The sequence below is a fragment of the Grammomys surdaster genome, unplaced genomic scaffold (assembly GCF_004785775.1).
Source record: "Grammomys surdaster isolate TR1022 unplaced genomic scaffold, NIH_TR_1.0 63, whole genome shotgun sequence".
Classification (NCBI taxonomy): domain Eukaryota; kingdom Metazoa; phylum Chordata; class Mammalia; order Rodentia; family Muridae; genus Grammomys; species Grammomys surdaster.
In genome coordinates, this window is record NW_021604565.1 from 32,217,979 (window position 1) to 32,244,774 (window position 26,796).

The 26,796-nt window shown below is 34.8% G+C and overlaps 1 protein-coding gene across 2 annotated transcripts in view; it reads right to left on the reverse strand.

Annotated features, from left to right (window-relative positions):
* Positions 1-323: 323 nt before the first annotated feature.
* The window catches only part of LOC114621387 (solute carrier family 22 member 22-like), a 197,813-nt gene continuing 171,340 nt past the window's right edge, over positions 324-26,796 (reverse strand). Inside the window, exons 4-13 of one of the 2 annotated variants that reach the window (XM_028767657.1) lie at positions 24,471-24,886; positions 20,980-21,083; positions 19,562-19,716; positions 18,948-19,116; positions 18,031-18,154; positions 14,633-14,748; positions 13,363-13,577; positions 5,497-5,605; positions 857-1,060; positions 324-625 (exon numbers count right to left, since the gene is read on the reverse strand). In XM_028767657.1, coding sequence (XP_028623490.1) covers positions 556-625; positions 857-1,060; positions 5,497-5,605; positions 13,363-13,577; positions 14,633-14,748; positions 18,031-18,154; positions 18,948-19,116; positions 19,562-19,716; positions 20,980-21,083; positions 24,471-24,869 — 1,665 coding nt within the window. In that variant the 5' untranslated portion in view covers positions 24,870-24,886 and the 3' untranslated portion in view covers positions 324-555. The remainder of the gene's footprint in view (positions 626-856; positions 1,061-5,496; positions 5,606-13,362; positions 13,578-14,632; positions 14,749-18,030; positions 18,155-18,947; positions 19,117-19,561; positions 19,717-20,979; positions 21,084-24,470; positions 24,887-26,796) is intronic. The other variant, XM_028767647.1, reaches the window with a different exon arrangement.

Sequence of the window (26,796 nt, forward strand, 5' to 3'; positions counted from 1 at the left end):
AAACCTTTCAGAAATAGGAATTGGTTATAAATTGCTACAGTGAAAAAGAAAACAATTAGCATTACCATATACTTAAAAATGACAGTAGTGTATTTATCCTCTAAATGATTAGAATGTTGCTCAACACAGTCTCTAAGTTTCCAATGCTTATTCTCATCGAGATTTTCAAATCAAAATATGTATATTTCAGGACAAACAAAAAATGAGACTCAATTGTGGTTTTTCTTTTTGTTCTTCTGTTTGTTTGTTTCTTTGTCTGTTTAGAGAGTTTGTTCTCAATGTTTAATTTTTAAAAGAATCTGTTCCATTTAATATTATACAAAGTATTTATTGCACAGATTTGCTTTAAATATTTCATGAAAGGAACCTGTACTCCAGTATTTGATAAAGCCTTAGGATTTGCATCCATATTATGTATTTGCTGATAGGTTTGCTTTTGCAATCAGTTCATTTAATAAGTAAATCTGTGAATGCCAATCAATAGGTAAAGTCTCTAGGATACAGAACAGAATGAAGAGAGTTTATATGGATGAAACCCTGTGACCCTTGGCTTCTTTAGCACTCTGTAGTTTCCAAGAAGTCTTGTCCTTCTTTTTTACTGATGTTTTTGTTCATCAGTCTGTCCCTGGGATCAAAAACAAATTAAAAGCATCAGATGAATGGACATAGAAGTACAACCGAGGTATTAAAATATACAAATAAAGTTTATTTGTACTGCACAAAGCACTACACATCTTTCTTAAATGTTCATTCAGACTTCCCTACATAATCTTTTTTTTTCCATAATTTATTTTTTGTTCAATTTACGTATCAATCACAGTTCCCTTCCATCCTCTTCCCCTACATAAAATCTCACCTTTTCTCCATATCCTTGATAGTGTCAACAAGTGGAAGATTAAAGGTTTCTGGCAGAAAATAGACGCTGATTGTCGCCACTATGGGTAGGACTCCACAGAGAATCATTGGAAGATGTAAAAAATATTTTCTAGTAACAAGTGTTAGTGCAGACAGGACTACTGCTAATCGAGCAACAACCAAAAAAATACCATTTAGAGTAGACCTTGAAAAAGAGACCAGAGATGCAAAACCTGAATCTGATTTTAATTGCACCATTTTTAGTACAGATATCTGACATCACCCACAATCTATATTCATTTTCTGACATTCAATACTATTAATATATATCCCAATTCCTTCTAGAGTCTCATAATAAGCATGATTTTCAAACATGGATTTTTTTTGCATTTCTTGAACATACTGTAAGATGTTAAACTATAGTTTTTGTTGTCAATGGAGTATACACTCTATTATGATCTTTATCTTTCTCATATGTAAAATGGACAAAATAGATATTGTATCAATGTTCGTGGAGTACAATATTAGGATTACTTGATAAAACAAGATAAATTAAATTTAAATTCAAAATAAGCACAAATATTATTTTAGTATGTAGTAATCAATATTTATTTACTTACTGCTTTATATACGCCAAAAAAACCAAATATATATTCATTTTAAATTTAATGAATTGACTTTATTTTTTTCTTTCTTTTCCTTTTCATGTTAAGTTCTACCCTGGTACATGGACTGTCATTGAAAATTTTAGCAAAAATGGCTTAAAAGCTACAGATTCACTACTTGGCTGATAGCACTTTTATAGAACTTTAGAAAATAAATTTTGCAAAAACTAAAATCTAAAGAGTAAAATATATAACTTGACAATTTGAATCTAACTAATATTAAGATTTATCTAAACAATTACGTGAAATTGCCATTTCACATGTGTTTTCTCATTTGTCCTCTACAAAAATCAATCTTTTTTTCCCAAGTGGTCATACTTATATGGACATTAAATTATAAATTTTAAAATTAATTACTAAATAAATTAAAGAAGCCCTCAGAAAAACATTGGTTTATTTGGAATGTAAAGTGGGTACTGGGAAGGAAATAGCTTCAGGGAATTATATTCCAATTATAAATGGTAAATTTTTGCAGATGTAATATAAATAATAGAGCCTACACATACAAATTGTGTATTGATGACAAAATTGGCTAAGAAAGTTCATTTTCAGTGAATTATGGTTAATTTCAGTTAACTAATTTCAGTTAATTAATTATGTTAATATTATTTTCCACAAATAATGATAACATTGTGATTTTAAAAAGAAGGAAGAATCAATGGACAGTAATGAATAAATGAAGTACCTGAACTATTTAGATGGCTATTATGGCAGGAAGGCCTTAAGGATGCATATTTATCCAATAAGCTAACAGCCTGTACACACAAAATATGATGCCTCTCTATACATGACTCAACAAAATATCTTTTTAAAAAGTTAGGTTTTATCAGTAAATTCAAGGTCATCTAACAATCATGTCTTGCTGCTAGATGTGCTGTTTCTACCAAAAAATAGATTAACTCCTCTGTAGACAAACAAAATCATATGTCTTTTGATTTAAGGACATGGAATCCCTGACAGATATATAAAAATATACTTGTTAAGAAGATGTCTTGTTATTTTGGTAGTTTAAAATCAAGAAATGTCCATTGATAATGAAGAGTATTTGATAGGATTAATAGGAAATATTTTGACTGATTAATTAAAATAATGCAGCATTTGTAGGAAAACTGGTTTACATCTAATTCAGTTGAAAAAGGGTCACATGAGATATTCAAACAATCCAGACTCTTGCCAAGACACTAGGTTACTCTCTACAAACTGACAGCAAGACCCCATACAGATAACTCATTGAACACAGAGAGGTTGTGCTGCTGCCTACATAAAGCCTTCACTCCTACTTCCTAACCTCTGGTATAGAAAGGTACTCTGCACACTACCAAAGAGAAATAGAAACACCAACCCAGTCATAAAACCTTTGATCCACAGTGGTATCCTGCCTGAAAAACATGTTAAGGAAATGGTGCACAAAGCTTGTGGGTGTAAACAAACAAAGCCTTATTTGATGTAAGACCAACTCCAGGAAATGGTATACCTGTGGGATACCAAGAAACAGAGACTACATAGCCCAGAAACCTAGGGTAAAAATTAAATACTCTTGGTCTTAAAAAAAAGTGATAAAAGTGACTCCTAATGATATTCTGCTACACTCATAGATCAGAGTCTTCTTCAGTCATAATCAGAGGACTTTCACAAAAAGAGAGACACACAGCCAGACATTACATACACAGAGAGAGAAAGAGAGACCTTGGATTATTCAGTCCTAAATGGAATGCCTTCATCAAATCCCTCCTCTCGGAGCTCAGGGAACAATACTAAAGAGGAAACTGAATGAATATTAGAGTCAATGGGTATGATAGACATCAAGAAAACAAAGCTCTCCGAATCAACATGAGCAAAGCTTAGATGAACTCAGAGACTGATGGTGCAAGCACAGAGCCTGCACAGGTCCTCTAGGTATATATTGTGGCTTCCAGGTCAGTGTTTTTATGTGATTCCTGAAAAAGTGGGTGTCTGATTCTTATGCCTTCTCTTGGGATCATTTCCTTTTGTGTGTAAGTTTTGTCTTACTTTGATTTGATAGATTTGGGTTTTTTTTACCTAATAATGTTTTCTTTTATTATATTTTCTTATTATCTCTTAAAAATCCATTCTTTCCTCATGAGAGACAGAAAGAGAAAGTGGATCCATTGGGGAAGGTATGTAAAGAGAAATGGGAGAAGTAGAGGGAGAGCAATTCATAATCAGGATATATTATGTGAGAGAATAATCTATTTTTTAAAAAAGGGGGAAGATGAAGAGAAGAAGGAGGAGGAAAATGATGAGGAGGATGACAAGAACAAGGAGGAAAAGAAGTAAGGCATATTATCTACCACAAAGAAATGTAAACAACAAACCAACAAGAAAGATATTCAGTAACTTTCAAAACAAGTTGTCTGATATTCCTCATTATACATGAAATGGTTTAGATTGTCAAAATGTTTCGAGATTTTCTATTGAAGATAGAAAACTTAGAACGTTCTTCCATTGGTAATGGAAAATCCACCCATAAGGAATACAGGGGTGAGTATTATGTTTGGCAAGCAACACGAGGGCTCAGTTTTGCCAGGAAAAGGCCCAGATTTGAACATCTGAAATTCTAATGTCCTTGAACACATATGAATGATTAGGGCGGCAGTACAGGTGCTCTGTGCCATTCATTCCTTAATATGTAACATTTCATTTTTGTACATGAAAACATCTTCAGGAAAGCGCCTTTTCAAAGTTTGCATACAAGTGGTCTTTGAGCCATCAAAGATGCAAATTAATAGGCTAGGACTAGGATATTGTTTTAAGCCTGACAAGATAGAGTAAAAAGACAATAATAGTCTGTGTACTGAAATTTTTGTATGTAACCAGAGTTTTCAAAATGTGATGATGTAGAGAAAGATGGGAAAATACTATAGAATAGTTTTACCTCCTAAATTGTTCTTTCAACTACTGTCTAAATGTTAACCATTTGTCTCTGAACATTGTGGAAAGGACACTTTCTGTTTATCTTATCTTTTAAGTTATCTTATGAGATGATGGGTTTAGCTAAGATGCTTTCATACATAGGTAATTATATATAGTTGTTATTCATTACTCTCTCCTCAGTCTCCGCTTCCTCACAGGTCCTTCTCCCACAGATGTCCTGCCTTCTGTTTTCTCATCATATGCATTTCATCACATTCCCCTTTTCTTTCCCTCCTCTTTTCTTGTATTTTATCTTCTTTTTTCTACTTTTATGACTTACACACCTAAACACACACACACATACACACACATGCATATACTTATCACATCACATCAAACTCACTCACCTTTAGATAGGTTATACTGCTTAGTTTTGTGTCACCTTGACCCAAGGTAAAGTAACTGAAGAGGAGGGAACTTCATTTAAGAAAATATCTCCATAATATCTGGTTGTAGATAGGTCTCTAAGGCATTTTTAAAATTAACGATTGATGGGGAAAACCTAGCCCATTGGATGATGTCTTTCCTGGGCTGGTGGTACTGGTTTCTATTAGAAAGCAGGCTGAGAAGGCCATATGGAGCAAGCCAGTAAGCATTCCTTCATGGCCACTGTATCAGCTGCTGCCTCCAGGTTTCTGCCTTGGTGGAGTTCCTGTCATGATTTCATTTGATGATGAAACTATGATGTGGAAGAATGAGATGAATAAAACTTTTCCTCTCCAAGTTGCTTTCAACTGCTATTACTATTGCTGATGTTTCATCACAGCAATAGTAATCCAAACAAGACACAGATTATCCATACTATGAGTCAGTATGCACTTTAGAGCAAAGCTCTACATAAATCAAATAGGCCTACCTAACAAATCTAGAGACTATTCCATCCAACAGAGACAGAATATACATCTCAACACTCCATAAATTTTCCTTTAAAGTAGGCTGAATGCTGGAAATACCTTGCAAAATTATATCCATTTTACTCATTTAAATTTTCTAAAATGCTCCAGCAGTATTCAGAATGAATCATTGCAGTTTCTTTTCTTACCTGATTGCTACTGGTGTTAGTTCATTGCTGTAGGCTGTGCTTATAGAAGTGAAAGCTGCAAAAAATCCTTTTCCCAAGATGAAAATAATAAGACGCATGACATACATCTCTGTAACAATGTTAAAGGGAGAAAAATGCTTATTCTATCAATATTGATTGATCTCTAATTCAAAACATTTACAAATGTTTTCTAACATATTAACTATTAAGCCATTATCTGGAATCAAGCACTACTTTTTTATTGAAAATACATATTCTGATTATGGTTTCCGCTCAGGTAACTCTTCATAGATCCTCTCTACCTCCCCACCCACCAAAATCCATTCCTTTCCTGCACTTTATCATTAGAAACAAAATAGGAACCTTAAAAAAAGAAAAAAATGGAACCAGATTATAACAAAACAAGCAAATTAACAAAAATCTCTTTATTGCTTAAACAAATGAAATATTATGCATAAAATGAACTAATCTCAATCTAACTAAAGTCATAAATGAAAAACTCCTGCCAAGATCACATCCAATAATGATATAGGAAAGTTTCCTTAAAGAGATGTAACAAGATACATGAAATTCAACAGCATAAAATGGAATCTATTGAATTGTTACAAACATGTACTTTACAGGCTGTTACATTCCACATTATTAAAGAATTTCTAAAACAGCACAAGAAGAATTCAAATGGCTTGAGTGAAAAATAAGCAGAGGATGTCAGCAGAAATGAAAATAGACTCTTCCACCAGGTCCCTTCTGCTGGGGCAGACTGCTAGCTCATCTGCTCCCCTGAAGACACCATATCCTGAGCCACTTCAGAAGATCCACTGCACTTAGAGCATTTGGTAGGAACCCTCCTGAAGTCCCACAGCTCCTACTGGGAGCCCATTGGACTCAGGACCCATCAACCCCCAAAACTCCTACCCACCAAATACCCCTCCCCTTCTTCACTGACCTTTCTTCTGGGGCAGACTGCTAGCTAATCTGCTTCCCAAGAAGACACCTTATCCTGAGCCATTCCAGAAGATCCGCTGCTCTCAGAGCAGTTGACTGCTAGTTAGTCTGTTCCCCTAACGTTTCCATAGTCTGAGTCATCCCAGAAAATCTACTGTACTCAAAGCAGTTGGGAAACTGACATCCCAGAAGATCTGCCACACACAGGACAATTGATACCGGAGCTTGAAGGCATCCCAGGAGATCTGTTACATACAGGGCAGCTAAGAAACTGATCTCAAGCTTGTCTTCTAACCTGAAGACACCACTGCTTGAAGGTATCCCAGTATCTCCTCAGTACACAGGGCAACTAGGCAACAGACACCACAGTCTGAAGACCTTCTGGGAGCGCTGTGGAATGAAGGGCAACTGACACAACAGACTGAAAACCTCCCTTGAGTTCTGCTGCACACAGGGAAATAGAAACCACAGTCCGTAGGCCATCCTGGAAAACATCTTCACACAGGACCACAGCTTGACTGTTCATCTGAAGACCCAATAGTCTGAAGGCCTCCCAGGAGATCTACTGTAGCCAAGGCAACAGATCAGCAGCCTCTCTGCCCTTCTGAAGAGACCCCAGTTGGAAGGCCCAAACGTGATCTGCTACAGCCAGGGCCACAGGACTAAGAGGAGACCTGAAGCAACCTAGGAACAAAAGAATCAGACTCCAGATAGAGTCACCCACACCAGCAAACACCAGGGATAGTGAGATGGCAAGAGGCAAGTGCAAGACCATGAGCAACATAAGTCAATATACGTGGGCATCATCAGAACCCAGTTCTCCCATCCACCACACCAAGTCATGAATACACCAACACATCTGAAAATCAGGAAGCTGACCTAAAATCCTATCTCATGAAGATAATAGCTTCCTTTAGTGAGGATATAAATAACTCACTGAAAGAATACAGGAAAACACAGGTAAACTGGTAGAAGTTCTTAAAGAGGAAACAAATAAATCCCCTAAAGAAATACAGGAAAACACAATTAAACAGGTGAAGGAATTGAATAAAACAGTTCAAGACCTAAAAATTGAAGCAGAAACAATAAAGAAAACACAAATGGAGGCAAACCTGCAAATGGAAAACCTAGGAAACAGGTCAGGAATTGAAAATGTCAGTATCACTAACAGAATACAAGAGATAGAAGAGAGAATATCAGGTGTAAAAGATACTGTAGAAGAGATTGACACAATTGTCAAAGAAAAGTCAGGACATTAAAAACTCCTAACCCAAAGCATCTAGGAAATTCAGGACACAATGAAAAGACCAAATCTAAGAACAATCGGAGTAGAGGAGAACAAAGACACCCAGGTCAAAGGACCTGAAAATGTCTTCAACAAAATCATAGAGGAAAACTTTTCCAACCTAAAGAAAAATATCGCAGGAAAGGTGCAAGAAGCCTATAGAACACCAAATAAATGGGACCAGAAAAGAAAATCCTCTCATCACATAATAATCAAAACACTAAACACACAGAACAGAGAAAGAATATTAAAAGTTGCAAGGGCAAAGTAACATACAAAGGTAGACCTATCAGAATAACACCAGACTTCTCAACAGAGATTATGAAAGCCAGAAGAGTCTGGTTAGAGGTCATGAAGACTCTAAGAGAACACAAATGCCAGCCCAGGCTACTATACCCAACAAAACTTTCAATCAGCATAGATGAAGAAACCAAAATATCCCAGGACAAAACACAAATTCAAGCAGTATCTATCTACCAATTCAACCCTACAGAGGATCCTAGATGGAAAACTCCAACACAAGGAAGCTACCTACACAAAAGAAAATACAAGATATTATGCATCTTACAACAAAGCCAAAAGGAGAGAACCACAAGCACATAAACCCATGTACAAAAACAAATATAACAGGAACCAACAGTCATGTTTTTAATATCTCTTAATATTAATGGACTCAACTCTCCTATTAAAAGACATAAGCTAACAGACTGGAAATTCAAACAAGATTCAGCATTTTGCTGCATACAAGAAACACACCTCAATAACAAAGACAGAAACTATCTCAGAGTAAAAGGATGGAAAAAGGTCTTCCAAGCAAATGGTCCCAAAAAACAAGCTGGAGTTGCCATCCTAATAACCAATAAAACAGACCTTTAACCAAAAGTTATCAAACATGATGAGGAAGGACATTTCATATTCATCAAAGGGAAAATCCACCAAGAGAAAGTCTCATTTCTGAGCATCTATGCCCCCAAATGAAAGGGAACTCACATTCATAAAAGCAACTTTACTAAAGCTCAAAACATACATTGAACTCCACACAATAATAGTGGAAGACTTCAACACCCAACTTTCACCAATGGACAGGTCATTGAAACAGAAACTAAGCAGAGACACAGTGAAATTAATAGAGATTATGAACCAAATGGATTTAACAGATATCTACAGAAGATTTCACCCTAAAACAAAATAATATATCTCTTCTCAGCACCTCATGGTACCTTCTCCAAAATTGACCATATAATTGGTCACAAAACAACCCTCAACTGATACAAGGAGATTGAAATAACCCCATGCACCCTATCAGATCATCATGGCCTAAGGCTGGTCTTCAATAACAGTAAAAATAATAGAAAGCTCAAATACACTTGGAAACCTCGCCACTCTCTACTCAATGAGAACTTGGTCAAAGAAGAAATATAAGAAAGAAATTAAAGACTTCTTAGAATTTAATGAAAATGTTGACACATCATACCCAAACTTATGGGACACAATGAAAGCAGTGTTAGGAGGAAAATTCATAGCACTAAGTGCCCTGATAAAGAAACTGGAGAGATCTTACACTAGCAGCTTGACAACACACCTGAGAGCTCTAGAATAAAAAGAAGCAAACACACCCAAGAGGAGTAGAGGGCAGGAAATAGTCAAACTCAGGGCTGAAATCAACCAAATAGAAACAAAGACAACAATACAAAGAATTGACAAAACCAAAAGCTGGCTTTTTAAGAGAATCAACAAGATAGATAAACCTGTAGCCAAACTAACTAAAGGGCCCAGGGGCAATATTTAAATTAACAAAATCACAAATGAAAAGGGAGACATACCAACAGAAATGAAGAAACTAAAAAAAAAAAAAATCATCAGATCCTACTACAAAAGACTATATTCAACAAAACTGGAAAATCTAGAAGATATGGATGGTTTTCTAGACAGATACCATGTACCAAAGTTAAATCAAGAGCAGGTAAACTATCTAAACAGGTCCATATCCCATAAGGAAATAGAAGAAGTCATTAAAAACCTAGTGACCAAAATATGCTCAGGGCCAGATGGATTTAGTGCAGAATTCTACCAAACCTTCAAGGTAGACCTAATACCAAAATCCTTCAAACTATTCCATAAACTAGAAATGGAAGGAACACTACCTAATTCATTCTATGAAGCCACAAGTACTCTGATAACTAAACCACACAAGGGCCGACCAAATAAGAGAACTTCAGACTTATCTTGCAGTGAAAGATCTGTATGACAATAACTTCAAGTCCCTCAAGAAAGAAGTCGAAGAGATCTCAGAAAATGGTCATGGATTGGCAGAATTAACATAGGAAAAATGGCCATTCTATCAAAGGCAATCTACAGATTCAATGCAATCCCCATGAAAATCCCAACACAATTCTTCAAAGATATGGAAGGAGCAATTCTCAAATTCATCTGGAAAGACAAAAAATCCAGAATAGTGAAAATAAGTCTTAATAATAAGAGAATGGCTGGAGGAATCACCATCACTGATCTCAAGCTGTACTACAGAGCAAAAGTGATAAAAAACTGCATGTTATTGGTATAGAGACAGACATATTGATCAATGGAATAGAACTGAACCCAGAAATAAAACCACACATTTATGGATACTTGATCTTTGACAAAGATGCCAAAAATTTACAATGGACAAAACAAAGCATCTTCAATAAAAGTTGCTGGTCTAACTGGCTGGCTGTATGTAGAAAAATGAAAATAGACCCATATTTGTCACCTTGCACAAAGCTCAAGTCCAAGTGGATCAAGAACCTAAGCATAAAACCAGATACGCTGAATCTAACAGAAGAGAAACTGGAAAAGAGGCTTGAACTCATTGGCACAAGTGGAGATTTCCTTAACAGAACTCCGATGGCTTACATTCTAAGATCAAGAATTTATAAATGGGATCTCATGAAACTGGAAAGCTTCTGTAAGGCAAAGGACATAGTCAATAAGACAAATCGGAGAACTACAGATTGAGAAAAAATCTTCACTAACCCAGCATCCAAAATATATAAAGAACACAAGAAACTAACCACCAAAAAACCAAACAACCCAATCAAAAAATAGGGTATAGAATTAAACCGAGAATTCACAACAGAGGAGTCTTGAATGGCTGAGAAGCAAAGAAATGTTCAAAGGCCTTAATGATAAGAGAAATGCAAATCAAAATGACCCTGAGATTCCACCTTATACTAATCAGAATGGCTAAGATCAAAACCTCAGGTGACAACACATATTGGCAAGAATGTGGAGAAAAAGGAACACTCCTCCATTGCTGGTGAGATTGCAAACTGGTTCAACCACTCTGGAAATCAATCTGGAGGTTCCTCAGAAAATTGGAAATAGATCTACATGAAGACCCAGCAATACAACTCTTGGGAATATACCCAAAAGATGCCCCACCATGCCACAGGGGCATATGTTTCTCTATGTTCATACTGGCTTTATTTGTGATAGCTAGAAGCTGGAAGCAACCCAGATGTCCCACGATAGAAGAATGGATACAGAAAATGTGGTTCATTTACACAATTCAATACTACTCAGCTATTAAGAATGAGGACAACATGAGTTTTTCAGGGAAATGGATGGAACTAGAAAATATCATCCTGAGGGAAGTAACTCAGACCCAAAAAGACATGCATGGTATGTACTCTCTAATATTTGGTTATTAGCCAAAAAGTACAGAATACCCAAGATACAGTCCACAGACTTGAGGTTAACAGCCCAGTCTTGCTTCCGTTCCTCTCTGGGTCTCTCATTACACCAAGATGTTAGACAGAGAGTCCTAGTCACACATTAACACTTTCATGGACCCTCTGGCCATCATACCTTTCAATCATGAAGGCGATTATCTCCCCTCAAGCCATCAGTGAAAATAGGCCTCTTCCCTTAAATTATTTCCTGTCAGGGACTAGGGACAACTACAAGAAAGTAGCTAATAGACATCAAACACCTTTTTCTTTTCTCTTTCTAAGTAAACTTTCCTTGTTTGATCCTATCTGTCTCCAATGTAGATTAGTCATATTCCATGATTTCAGCCATATATTATTTAAATAAATGTTCTGAAAACAAGTCATTCAAATCATGTCTTTCCTTCTGGGTTTATTATCTTTATTGTCTTGCTTGTTCCTTTACTATATACGTCTATTGTATTGTTAGTTCCTCATCCTAGAACTGCCCTTAATACTTGCAAGTAATGTAAACGGTATAAAAGCAAAAAAGGCGAAGGGATAGGATAGGGAATTCATCGGGGAGGAGGGAAATGGGGAAAGGGGATAACATCTGAAATATAAATAAATATAGAATAAAAATGAACGTCAATTGAATACTTACTAGATCATAATAATTAAATACTCTGTAATCAACTTCCTCCTTATCATTTACCTTATAGTTATTTACAGGTAACTAACACAGTGACACTAATTTTCCAAACCATATGCCCTGCTTCCACTTCCATGCATCTTTTGTGTGTGTGTTTCTGCACCAAATAATTCCTATTTGGCTTTAGAAGTTCAACACTGAATGACACCAGAGATTTTTCAAACTACTTGTGTGTAGCTATTGTCATTTCCACATGATGTCTTCTTGCCAAATAATATTGTTGATATAGGCCTCCCAGAGATGACGATTTTTTTCATTGATGATACATAATTAGTTCCTATTAGAATCTGATTTAGAGATTCCAAGTTTACAGGAAGCCATAGAATTATAGTTCTCTTTACTAGGAAATTCACAGCCTTTAAAATGTCCAGACTTAAAAATGGAGTGCAAGCTTCATGACATAGCTAAGCTGGCAAAGGTGCAAAAAAGTCCTAAGACATGATTTTGGTCCCTGCAGCCCAAGCCATAGGAGAGAACCAACTCTTGCAAGTTGTTATTTGACCTCCACAAGTACTCTCTCAGCACATCATTTTCCATACGTAAGTTTATGAGACCCGTCTCCCTCTTCCTACTCTTAACCTAGTGTAAGAGTTCACCACACAACCCATATTCATTTAGAAAATCAAGTAACTTTTTCTATGCTCATTTTTTAATCCTGAAGTTTATCTAAAAATCAATCTCATAGGAGAAACCTAAACAAATTTAACTTTTTTTTGCCTTATGGAAATGTCACTTTTAATGATTCTATTCCTTCTACTGTTTTCAGAGAGAGAAAAAGAGAGAGAGGGGAGAGAGGGAGAGAAGAGAGAGAAGGAGAGAGAGAGAAAAAAATTTCAAATATGGAAGTTCTTTATAAATAAATAAATAAATAAATAAATAAATAAATAAATAAGGAGCTGGGAAGAGAAGCTCAGCAGCTAGGAGAACCTACTGCTCTTGCAGAAGACCAGAACGCTTTCCCAGAACCCTCATCAGGCAGGTGATGCCCAACTTCCTATAATTCCATTTCTAAGTGATTGAACACCTAGGGCACCCATATTCACATACTTATACATTTGCAAATAGCATGCACACACATTCACACACATGTATAATTAAAAATAAAATAAATATTTAAATAAATAGGGTCTGGTGTTCTTTTAGGCAGTAGAGTACGACTTACAGTTTTCCATTTGAAAATCCAAGTGTGCATAGATATACATTAATGGTAAGATTCTGAGTACTGAGAAAAATCTCACCTTCAGACAGAAATACGGTGATGGTAATACAACTTCCAAGTGCAACGAGCAAAAAAGTAATTAAAGGAAGACGTCTTGCATTTCTTATTGTAAAATATGTGAGTGATTTACTGGGTATGTCTATCACTCCTAGGAGAATCTGGGTCAGGAATATGTTCTTTCCCAACACTTGAATATCCAACAAGAGGCCAAAAATGCTGAAAAATTCTGCAAAACTGGGAGAGAACACACAGAGGCATTCAACCAACTCAGAAAACAAAACATTTTATTATAGTGTGTGTGCATGTGTGTGTGTGTGTGTGTGTGTGTGTGTGTGCACTTTGAATTATCATTTCCTTTAAAGATACAACTAAAGTATTTCAAATATGGGATAAAATTTTGTTTTATAATTTTACAGAACCTACTGAAGGAAAAAAATATAAAAATAAGATGATTACAGAAATTCTCAATAAACTGAGCAAAGTTTATATTTAAAACATTCTTAACTTAGTTTACTTCTCTAATAGATTCTACATTTGATGTGTGTCAAATTCTGGGCATGGAGTATGAAGCTGTCTTTAGTGATCACTTTCTATTATAAAAATTCATGGGATCAAAATCTGTATCTTACAACTCTTGATACAGTGCAAGAATATATCACGCAAAAAGTATGTATTTAGGAAAATCAAATAACTTATCCTGAGGTCATTTTTCTTTTCCTGAAATTTGGACTAAAAGTAAATTCACTGCAGGAAGCTGTGGTTGCCATGTAGAAATGTATTTTCCCTCGCAATGATCCTGACCCACTGTCTTCATATAATTGCCTAATGTATTGCAAAAATGTTCATTTGTAACATCTGGAGATCACAGAAGACCAAAAACTTTGAGTAAAACTTGAAATTTGTGCAGAATTTATTTCAATGTTATGCATTGAGGCTTACTGCTTTATAGAATAAATAAAGTTGTTTGATTTCATTAAAAATCTGCTTTATCATTCTCATTATTTAGTGAAACTTAGCTGAGGTCTAAATTGCCTTTTTAATTTTATGCTTACATTGCTCCAGTTTCTGTAAATTACAGCCATCCTATGAACCATTTCAAAAAAAAAAAAAAAAAAAGACCTGTGTGAGTTGCTTTTAATCCTTCCCTACACATACTTGTAATTTGGCTTCTAGTGTCTTGAATAAAGGGGAACTGAGAGTTGTTTACCCCAGACATTCCTCAAAGGACTTAGCATGATCCTGAAGCAGTTGACTGTATGATAGTGAAAGGAGGAGGGTGAAGAACTCACACTATACTGGAATTCCAAAACACTGTTTTAAGTATCACAGGATTCGTAATGATGTTCTTTATTTTGACATACTTTCCGGTTGAATCCACATCTTCCTTAAGTTTCAATCGCAAGTCCTTCAAAAAGAAAAAGATCAAAGCAACATATTTAGGTTGAACAACAGTTTGAAACAAATTCTCTACAAATTATATTTCACTCGTCTATGCGGTCATATACTACCTATGACTAGCTTGTAAAACCAGAGTGGCATTGATCATACTCCAACCATCTAAAAGGAGACTAGGAATGGAAAAATTGCTTAAGGTGAAAGCATTTGTCACCAAGCCCCATGACTTAAGTTTAATTCCAGCACCCACAGGTCAGGTCTAGAACTGACTCCCATAAATTGTCCTCTGATCTTCATATGACATTTCTTGCAAGTGTGTGCTCCCAATGCCTGTACACAAAATGAATAATAAGTGCGATTAAAAATTTTGAAGCAAATAAGTAAAAAATAAAGATAAATTATTAAATGTTTAAATGAATAAGTATATGCTATATATGTTGTGAAGATGTTTCATGGTAGAAATTATAAAATTACTTTCTAATAATTCCTAAATTGTTTCTTATTAGAAACTATTGAAGCAGTCTAGTCTGGCACAGTCATAACTAGATAACTGATGCTCAAACTGAGTGACTGTTGTCAGACTCTTTCTAGGAATCCCCACTGTACCGATTACATTTCATGATGAGTCAAGTCCTATATCTGATTAACTATAAAAAAAATTACAATTACTTTTTATTGTGTCCTTGCAGATTTTTATACATCTTGTATTGCTATTAACTTATGTGAAGTTAACTTTTTCAGCAAAATTCTACATTAAATACTAACTTTTAGACTCACCTTTTAAAAACATTTTTAATTAGATTTTTTTCTTTTCATATTTTTATTGATTATCTGAGAACTCTACATCGTGAACTCCAATCACACTCCCTATTCCTCCCAGGTCCATACCCTACCCTTGTGACCACGACACTCTCATGAAGAAGAAGCAGAGGAAGAGGAGTCCAATTTGCATTGCTCCTGGGCATTGTTTTTTTTTTAAGCATAGCATAGAGTTTATTCAGGGCATGAGGAGGGGAGCCAGGAGGGTAGTAGAGGCAGAGAGAGAGAGAGAGAGAGAGAGAGAGAGAGAGAGAGAGAGAGAGAGAGGGAGAGAGGAGAAGAGAGAAGAAAGAAAGAAGAGAGAGGAGAGAAGAGAGGAGAGAAGAGAGAAGAAAGAAAGAGGAGAGAGAGAGAGAGAGAGAGAGAGAGAGAGAGAGAGAGAGAGAGAGAGAGAAGAAAAGTAGAGGCCCACCATGACCACATGGAGAGAGGGGGAAGGGAAGGGGGAGGGGAGAGGGGACAGAGAGAAGCTAGAGGTAAGAGACCAAGAGAGCAAGAGGCTGGGCATTGTTAAACTCCCAATGTCCAGTCTCTTAAAGGAAACTGAGTCACTCCCCTCTGGCACTCCTTCCAGAAGCCATCAGCTATGGTGAACTCTCATCAAGAGTTCTCTTCGATGGATTTCTATCCAGGCTGTTACTTTTGCTGGTGGGTTACTCTGGAAGTAGGGGTTGCCATGTAGGCCTTTCTATGTCCCTCTTTCTCAACTGTGAGTTTGCAGTCATCAATATCATGACAAAAAGTACCTCCCCTGTCCTTTACTGTCAGTTACCTAAATATGATCTCAGAGCTGAGCGCTTGGTGTTAGATAACCAATTGGAGTGGGGAGAGAGGATCTTCCCAAGAGCATTTCTCCATGGTGCGTTTTAAAAAGAAAATTCCCAAATGTTATTTTTTCGATCACTTTTTACATTTAGAAAATATGACTGTAAGTACAATATTAGTTTTGAACTCAAGTTACTAAGTCTGTGAGACTTTCTTTCCTACCATGCACAGCGTGACACATACAATACAGGCTTCCGAAATACCCGCACACATCCCTCAGCCTACTCAATTCTTTTCATACTTCCAACACAGTCTTAATGCTGAAAAATCATAAACACTAGGAATATTTGCAAAGGGGTACTTACACATCCATGTTCAGTACTGCTAAACAGGAAATAATAGCCAGGGAAAAAAGAAATCTAATAATCCTTCAACTGATGAATGGATAACAAAAATTTAGAGCATATAACCTCATTTAAGAGTAAAGAAAAATGAAAACTATGAACTTTGCGGGTAAATTGGATTGAACTAGATCTAACCTGAATACCTTTTCCTTAAAGACTAGCTGTGATAGCATAGGAAGTCTCCCATAGAAAGGAAATAACCAATAGTCCTAACCCAGATGTGATGCCTATGAATCCCAACAATGGCCAGCGTCAGGAGATATCACATTATATATAATATAATATATATATTATATATATATATATATATAATGTGATAATAGCATGCATATCTTGGTGGTAGACAACAGCTTTCTAATTGGATGTAAGACCCACTCAACAGGTAGGAAACTAAGCTGAGAACCTACAGCTGGCAAAGCGAAGGATCCTTGAGGAAGATCTGCCACCACTTTACTAAATCAGAATATTACCTAACTGCACTCTGCATACTTTTCCTTATGCCTATAGATAAGTATAATCCTCATCTCTGAACATACAAACTTCGCTCTGCAAAAGAAAGAAACTGTTACAGAAAACCACCACTGATCTAAATGTAAAAAAAAAAAACAATTAATTAATCATGAAGTTCCCAGCTCCAGTTGATACTTCACAACTCCTATACGTTAGAGTCAGGAGACATCAAGGAAGGAGAGGAAAGATAGTAAGAGCCAGAGAATTGGGAAGTCTGTTGTGCTATTGTGTCTCATAAAAATAATAGGGGAGCATCACCCCTGATACCTGGGCAATATCACTGTCTTGACAAGAAAATCACCAGTAGATTTGCTAACATGATTTTTACAGGGCCCCACCCAGACAAAATGGTATAGGCATCTAAGGAATGCCAAAAGATTGAGAAATAATCGTCTCCAGGGAAAGGGTCCCCTAATTGGTCATCTAATACCATGTGGTCACCCTTGAAATCATATGCATGTAAATAACACTAAATAGATATAAATAGCACTAAATAGATAGATATTTAGGTGTCCCTGTATAGCAACAACAATTAAAAAAGAAAGAATCCATGAATTCAAGAGGGAGTATGATTGGGATGTCATGGGAAGAATTGAAAGAGGAAAGTGAAGGGGGAAATTATATATTTTAATTAAAATAGACATTTTAAAGGGGTAGTAATAATACTCGTTTTAATTTGAGTCTATCCTCAAATTCTTCAAGTTCTTGGGTATGTTTATGTATAATTTCACTGTGGTTTTTATTATTTGATGACAATAAGGAATTTAAAGATAATGGTCATGTGTGTCTAGTACCTCAGTGGTTAGATTTTGTGCAACGTCTTTCTTCCCATTAATGGAGGCAATTCTCTGGAGTTCCTTCCATGCTTGCTCTGTTTTGCCAGTGATCATGAGCCACTGGGGTGATTCTGGAATCCAACTGTTTAAAAGGCAGTGAGGAGAAGGGAAGGTCATATTCTAGTCCAAAGACATTTCTATTTTATTCAGGAAAAGAATAATCTTATAGAATATGGTCCCTCCTAGCAACAGAGGACACTCCAGGATCTAACTAACCTTTTACTTGTTCATTAATACCCTGTTGCTAAGCCTTTTGATACTCTTTCACACCTAAAAAAAATTATTCTTAAGAAGGAAGGAAAGACTTCATTATCCAAAATCTAAATACATTTTGTAGTACTTTAACTAAAAAAATCACTTCAATATGTGACTCTCATTGAAATTCACAATTTTAAAGAACAACAAAATATTACTAATTTTATATTGTCTATTTAAAATGATATCTTGTGTTTTATTCCTAAGAAGACTAATTAAATTTTTAAAAAATACCAGAAGAATTGATTTCAGAAAGAAGGCTGCTTTATGTTTGCTTTAAGAGGGATCAAAAAAGATCTACTTCTAAATCTTTCTGTCCTTAGCTGTCATGTAAGTAGATTTTCCTGTGACTTGATCTTAGCAACCAAGAGAAAAATAAAGTAATACCTGAGTGAAATTTTGAGACACCAGTCACTTCATTTTTTTTAAATTAACTGAAGGAATTATCCTCTTATTGATTTTTGTCCTAAGACTTGTAAATTTATTCCCTGCATATTGCACTTAAAATAGCCTAGAGTACATGAATAAATGGCAAACTATCTCTCAGTGAACATAACACAATCCACATGTATTATAGTTATTGGAATGTAATAGGGTAGGACATATCAAAGTGCACATACCAGAACAAAATAAAAAAAATGAAGTAGGGCAAGGCAGATGTAAGCTGAAGTAAGTGCCAGTCTGAAAGCACATATGCTACTACCCCAAGCCCAGCCTGGCCAATGCTGGCGAACACTCCACTGAGTACTGCGACTATGGCGTACCACCGTACTGATGCTTCTTCGAAAACTAAGAGAAAAAAAGAGTTCTGTATTAGTTTACATTTTACTGGTATGTTATCACCATGACCAATAGCAACTTAGGAAGGAGGATTTTTTTTTTCATCTTAGAGCTTATAGATCATCATAAAGAAAAGTAAGGGCGGGAATTTGGAGGCAAAGGCCATGGAGGAATGCTTCCTGGCTTGCTCTCCATGGTTTTCTCAGGGGATATGGGGCCATTCACAATAGGCTAAACCCTTCAGTATTGATAATTAATCAAGAAAATGTTACATATACTTGCCTATAGTCCATCCTGTGGAGACATTTCATGAACTGAGGCTCCCTTTTTCAAAAATGAGTCTAGCTTGTGTAAGGTTGACAAAAACTAACTGGCACAATAATATAACACATTTTTAGAAAGATGACTTCAAGAATGTAAGATAGTACATGTGTACATACCAAGGCAAACTTACCAAGGGTAAGAGTGTTTATCAAAACAGTACTTGAGGAGGCAGATAACAAGAATCTCAAAACACAGTAAAAGAAGAAATTGGGGGCAAAGGCACAGCAGGTCCCCAAAATTCCATAGGCTAGGGAACAAAACATCAACAATGGCTTTCTTCCAAACCTATGGTAACAGTTAAAATAGTAAAAGATCTAACAACTGGTTATATACACATCATTAGCTTATTCCCAGAGGACCCTTATTACTCTTAGATATGTGTTTCCTGGAATCCATGTACGGTCATAACACAACAATTAAAGTCACACATATTTATATAAATGTCACTATAGAGAGAGTCACTATATTTATGTGTCTAATATAGCACAATTTCCTATTTCTGAATTGTACATCACATAGAGTACATTCTAAACTTTTTTTAAACAATTTCATATTCGAATGTATATGAGTGTGTGTGTGAGTGTGTGTGTGCTTGTGCGTGTGCGTGTGTATGTCAGGGGGGTTGATGCATGCAGGTACCCATGGAGACCAGAATGGGGTATCTGGATTGAATTAAGGTCCTCTGAAAGAACAACTAGCACTCACTACTGAGCCATCTCTCTAGCCTCACCATTTAAGTTTCAATACTAACTTTTCTTTTTTCTTGCAATGTATATCCACACATACTAATTGGATTATATCCTTCCTCATAAATATTAATAACTAACATAAGTTAATAATTTATTAAAATATTATTCTCAAAAATAGCATTATTTTTAACCTATTTGTTTTAAAATCTGTCTCATTATCTATCTGGATGTGAACAACATCTATTCATATCTAACTTTTATCTTATCTAACTCTATATTTTTTCTTTCTAGAAATTTCCCTGAACACTCATCATACTCAGTTTTTGGTTTTGTTTATTTAGTTTTGCTTACTGTCATGAACTTTCTTGTATACTTCAAGCAAATGAATTTTCATGAATGAATACTTTAATCAAGCTATATAATTTTAAAATGTGAAAATGCACATAGTATTTTGAATTGTCACAAGTTTCTTGCTATCCAGTATACCAAACTTAAGAAGAAAATGAAGGTTCAGTTCTTACAAATTTAGCTACTTACCCTTGTTTCCCATTGCTAAATCTATGCTATTTTTCATTAATCATATTTGTTAAAAAATATTTTGTGACATTTTTGTCCTCTTATCTTTTTTCCATCTACCAACTGTTAATTTTTTATGAGCCAGTTCAAAGTTTACTTTCATTGGAAACCTATCATATTGATTTCTGTCTTGCAAAGTTGGTTATTTCCTTGAAATATATCTATCATGTATATTGTATACACTCTACCCAGCTTCTTTCAAATGTTCGTAATTTTTAATAAAAACATATAGTCTTTAAAAACAGTATTATAAATGTTTCCTTGTCAGAAAATTGAAACTTACCTGTCAGAAATAAAGCCACACAGAGGACCAGCCACCAAATGCCCTGTCAAAGAGGTAGCTTGTGCATAATATCTGAATGATTGAAAATCACATACTAAATCCCACTGTAAAAGAGTGAATAAAATTATCATAACTTGAGTAATTATATGTAATATTTGAAAAGAGGCCTTAAGTAAAGCTAAAGAATAAATATGTTGAGTAATAAGACGTGGTCTATGATTAATGTTTAAAGCTGACAATGATTACATCCTATATAACTTGGGGTCACACATGTAATTGACCCTAGGAGAGAACCTACCACTATTATTTTACTAAATGTACATAGTATCTAGCTGGCTCTTAATGACTTACATTATATGCATAGATTAGTGGATCTACAACTTCTTGTCAGAGCATTTTCTGTCAGGAGTGATCTAGGAAAGGCTAAAGGTGGCGTTTTTTGGAGCTTGACCACGTTTTTGTATGGACTAAGATGGATAAGTTCTGAAAGGCAAGGTCCCAAAGAGACTTTCTCAGGATTGCTTCTTGCAGCTGGTATGCCTTTCCTGTCATTATTAAATTACTATAATAATCCCTGGGCATTAGCCTATCTAATTGAGCAGATTTCCAACAGATCAACATAAAGATGAACTTTCATGAATTAATTCTGTTTAGATGAATAAATGATTTTATAGAGTTCCTGATTTGATTCAAATAATCTCAGAAAGTTTTAAGAGATCACTTTAGTTGTTTTTCTAGAAAGATGTAATAAAGTTATAATCAAGAAGAATGTGCCTACTCCTCATAATAGTAAGTAAATACTGTATAATAAGAAATATAATGAACCTTCATACTTATACTAAAAAAAAAGAAGTAGGCTTGAGACAATTTGCATTCATGGAAAAACATTCAGATTCAAGGATGTGTACTTTAAGGCAAAGCCACATAAAAAAATGTTGCTTTGAACTTATAATGACCTTTCAGAATGAAGCACTGCTTTGAACTTAATATCAACATCCTTTTGTAACTTTTCTTTTATAAAACATTTTATCTATAAGATATTTTTTCTAAGAACTTTTGTCTATAAAAAGGCCAAAGAAAAGAAATAAAGATGAAGGGTTGGCTTAGTAGGTTATTCTCCATATATCCATACATCTATACATCCATCCATACATCCATTCATACAAACACACATATGTCTGTTTCTTTATATGTACATATGTAAGTAAAGCAAGCATGCATGACACTTGTACAGTTGATTGAGAGAGATGGCTGAGCCCAACCACAATGTGTATATAAAGGATTTTAAGTCTTTTCTTTGTAGCATTTTATCTAAAAGCTATAAAAGCTAAAAGCAATAAATATAAGGTGTGGCAGCCATTTTATGCTTCTCTCTCTCTCTCTCTCTCTCTCTCTCTCTCTCTCTCTCTCTCTCTGTGTGTGTGTGTGTGTGTGTGTGTGTGTTCTGTGTGTATGACTACTTTTTTCTTTTCTCGTTCTTTTCTGTCTGCCTGGCCAGAAAAGGAAGTGCTAGCAATAAATCCCTTACCTAATCCCAACAGGTGTTAACTCATCTGAAGCCATTGGCTGCTGGTGACAGAATAACAAAGAATCAAGGAGAGTAAATATTATTAGTACTAAGCGACTTTTACTTCTGCAAAACCAAGTTTTGTCCCCTCCATGCTCAACTTCCTTGGCTGCATCCTGGAGAAAGCCAGTGCTCAGGCCAGCTCCCAGGCATTTCTTTTCATCATAGATGATGATCAACAAAAAGATCCAGAACTTGTGAACACACAGAAAACAAGGAACAGCAGAATGTTCACCCTTAATTGGAACATATGTACTATACACTCCAACTCAGTTTTCATATAATAAGGTATTTCTATCATAGTTGATATTCATGAAACATTTCTAAATGTTTTTAGTGCTACTTCTCCCTTCCTTTGTTCTGTCCTCTCCTCTACCCTATTCTCCCAAACCCCAAATTAAACTTTTATTATTTTTGTTACTTCCTTATAAATTTTATAGCAGTCTATTCTATCTCACCTCCCTTAAAACACTCTCCCTGTGGCCCCTCAATACTTTCCTTACATATATAAGCCTTCAAAATAAAGCACACATATGGGACTATTCAAAACTAACACTTAACGATGAGAAAAAGTATGCAATACTTGTCTTTCTAGTTCTGGGTTACCTTACTCAGTGTGAGAGTTTCCATCTCCATCAATTTATCTGTGAATTTCATAATTTTATTTTTATTAATTTTTTAATAATATTCTTTAATGGTCATGTGACTATAGCAAATGGAGGTAGTCAATTTTTCTTAATCTGTGTTCTACAATTTCAACCTTCAAATATACAAATGCAAAATACTTGTCTTAGTCTAGAAGCAGATTTGACCTACACGAAACAACAATTTCTAACAAGAGATAGGTCCACTGGTTCTAGAATGATATGATTTAACATAGCTAAACAATTTTTCATTGTATTTGAGGGCTGCTTCAAAGGGGATAATTTCATGCTTGGTATGAAAATACTGGTCAGAATCCCAGGGCTAAGGAGGTCATAAGCCCTATGGTAGAACCTGTTACTGTTAATTTGTTCAATCACAATAGTGTCAAATTGCCTTTTTGTGGTAGAATAGGAATGACTCTCAAGACTCATATGGTTGAGTATTTGGTTCCCATTTGGTAGAACTCTTAGGGGAAAATGTGGAGATATGGCCTTGCTGTTGTATCATTAAGAGTAGAAACTGAGATTTCAAAAGACTCATGAGAGTCCCAATGATTGCTCTCTATCTCATGGTTGTAGAACAAAATGTGACTACTCAGATGTTCCCTTAATCCTCTATTATTGACTCTAAACATCTGAAACCATAGCCAAAGAGAACTTTCTTTTATAAGTTGCCTAAATTATGGTGTTTTATCACAGCAATAAAAAATTAACTAATGCACATATAAATATTTATGTGTTTACCTATAAATCTAATGACTTTCAATATTTCTCTGTGAAGCTTCTTTTAGTAGTAGGCATTAGCCGATGGAGAGACACATCCTTGCAGCCACTTTAAATCTAAATAGTTATCTTATGGGAAAAGTTAGAAATTTTAATAATTATATTCAGATAACATCATTAACCAGAATTTTTCTTAAAAACAGTATATAAAATGACAACGCCTTAAATATTAATAAACTGAAACATAAAGCTGCCTAACAGTAAATAATAGATCTAAGATTTTTCACCCAAATAAGGCAAGTCATATATATATATACTACTGATCACAGTGTCTGAATACAACCACATTCAGTTAAAACTTTTGTAGACTAGTAGTATTGCTTTTTTCAAATATATGGATAGTGAAAATATGTATTTATACATACAGACAAACACACACACATTTTTCACCCCCTTCCTTATTCTCAATATTCTGTGAAAACTATCTTACATTGCATTACTAGATGGTAGGCTCCTATAGTCAATTCACTAGACATCATTATAATTAAGCATCTTACCTCAGTGACAATGGTAGAAGTAAAAACACTGTGATCATATGTCCATCCATCTAAGCATGGCTCAGTCTCTAGTTCAGTGATGTTAGTAGTTGATATATTGGAATCTAAGAATTGCCATTGGATGTGCCTAAAGCGTCGACATTGCTCAGGTTTCTGATTTGGGCCCATTGGGATGGAGACTCTTATAATAGCTTCAGTAGTCAAGTTCATGGTAGTACTAATTTCAGATCCTGAATTGTTAAGGTTTACACTGCAGTGATGAACAGGGATGGCTGCTGTAAAATTCTCCATAACATCATGAGGGGCTGACACCATAGCTAAAATGTTGAGAAGGGCAATCATCCAAATCTGAAATCTTCCACTATCACCTACATGATGTAGAATTTCATCAACAGCCATGGAGATTCTTGTAAATGCTAGATGTAGAGTCATAGATATAATGGTATAGAAAACACAAATTCAAAATCACAACTTTATTAATTTAAAGACACATCTTTTCTGGACCTGACATTCAAAAATTGAAATACTCGTTATTTTTCTCAAAAAAATGTACATTCTTTCCCTGCATATTAAAAAGTAATAAACAGTTTACTTCTTACAACATTGACAGCAGTATATTTTATTTCATGACAAAGAATTCAAATGAAAAATGTCTCTGATTTGGCAACTTATAGAATAAATTCCATTTTATAAATACAGTTAACATTCAATGTAATGTACTCTGCTCAAGTCTTGAGAAGTAAATTTTAATAGATACTAAAACTAATACAATCTTTCTGCCCCCTGTGAGACTATCTCTTCTTTATAAAGTAGAAAAGCTACACTATAAAATCTTAATATTATAGAACTCTAACCAAAATCTGAACAATGACAATATCATTTGCCATGCCAATATGGACAGCAAAAATCTTCCAAGGCCTCATCCCTAGATGAAGAACTATATGCAATTAATAACTGCTGAGAGTGCTAGAATCAATACCTTTCAGAAATTAGCCCCCTAGGTAGTTATGAGTGGCAAGTAGTCAACTCTAAAAATATATTATGAGCAACACTAAATTGACTCATTTTTATTTATGTATTTATATACATTATATAGTATATGCATTTATATGCATTATATATTATTTAACAATAATAATATTGTTAAAGAGAAAAAGCAAACAATAGAGTTAGTACATGAAAATTCAAGAAGCATTTGAAGGTAAAGAAAGGAGAAGAGCGAGTTATACATAACAGGATATGATAATAGAGAATTAAAGATGATCAAACATATTATTCACATAAACAAAATGTCATAATATAATCCATTACTTGGTGCAATTAATGATTGCAAATAAAAATGGAGATGAGATACTAATATACAAACAAAGAATATTATATTCTTACATTCAAGGCATAAAATGCCATGGTTGTGTAATACTTTTAATAATCAAATTAAGCCAGGAGGTCATGATGCATGCCTTTAATCCCAGCATTGAGAAGGCAGAAGTAGGTGGATATCTGTGAGTTTGAGACCAGTCTGGTCTACAGAACGAATTCCCAAACAGCCATTGCTACAAAAGAGCAACCCAGTCTCGAAAAACAAAACAAAATAACAACAACAAAAAAGTTATATTTCTGTCATGATATAAATATATATGCCTTCTATACTGACAGCTTGCAGCTTGCTTGTCTCACCGTTAACCCTTTTAACAGCATCTTCCCATTTATCTGACCCCAGTCACTTGAAAGAATTCATCTACCTTTTGGTTCTTTGAACTCAATAGTGTTTGTCTATACATCTAAGTTACATCAAACAATATTGCCTTTCAGTATATTCATGTCCTCACACAAAATATTGTCTTTCAGTACTGTTTATATTTTCTAGGAGGGAGGATGGGATAGGGAATTCCTGGGCTGGGGGCTGGGGAAATGGGGTAAGGGGATAACATCTGAAATGTAAATAAAATATCCAATAAAAAAAGTTTCTTCATTTTATACCTAAATAATAATAAAATAATATATAATATAATATTACAAATAAATAAATATTATACTCATTGTATTATTTATTATAATACAATATACTTACATACATATATATATTTCATTATATAATATTTACTTACATATATTCATGCTATATATAACATAGAATATTTTATTATATATTGTATTGCAATATATAATACAAGTATATTATATAAAATATAATATATGTATACATAATATTTTTATACAGCTATATACCTTTAAAAGAACTCAATATTCCAAATCATCTGTGAAATGAAAATTACAACCAAGTCCAGTCACAATGATAACACATCCCCTCAAATCTTAGAGCATC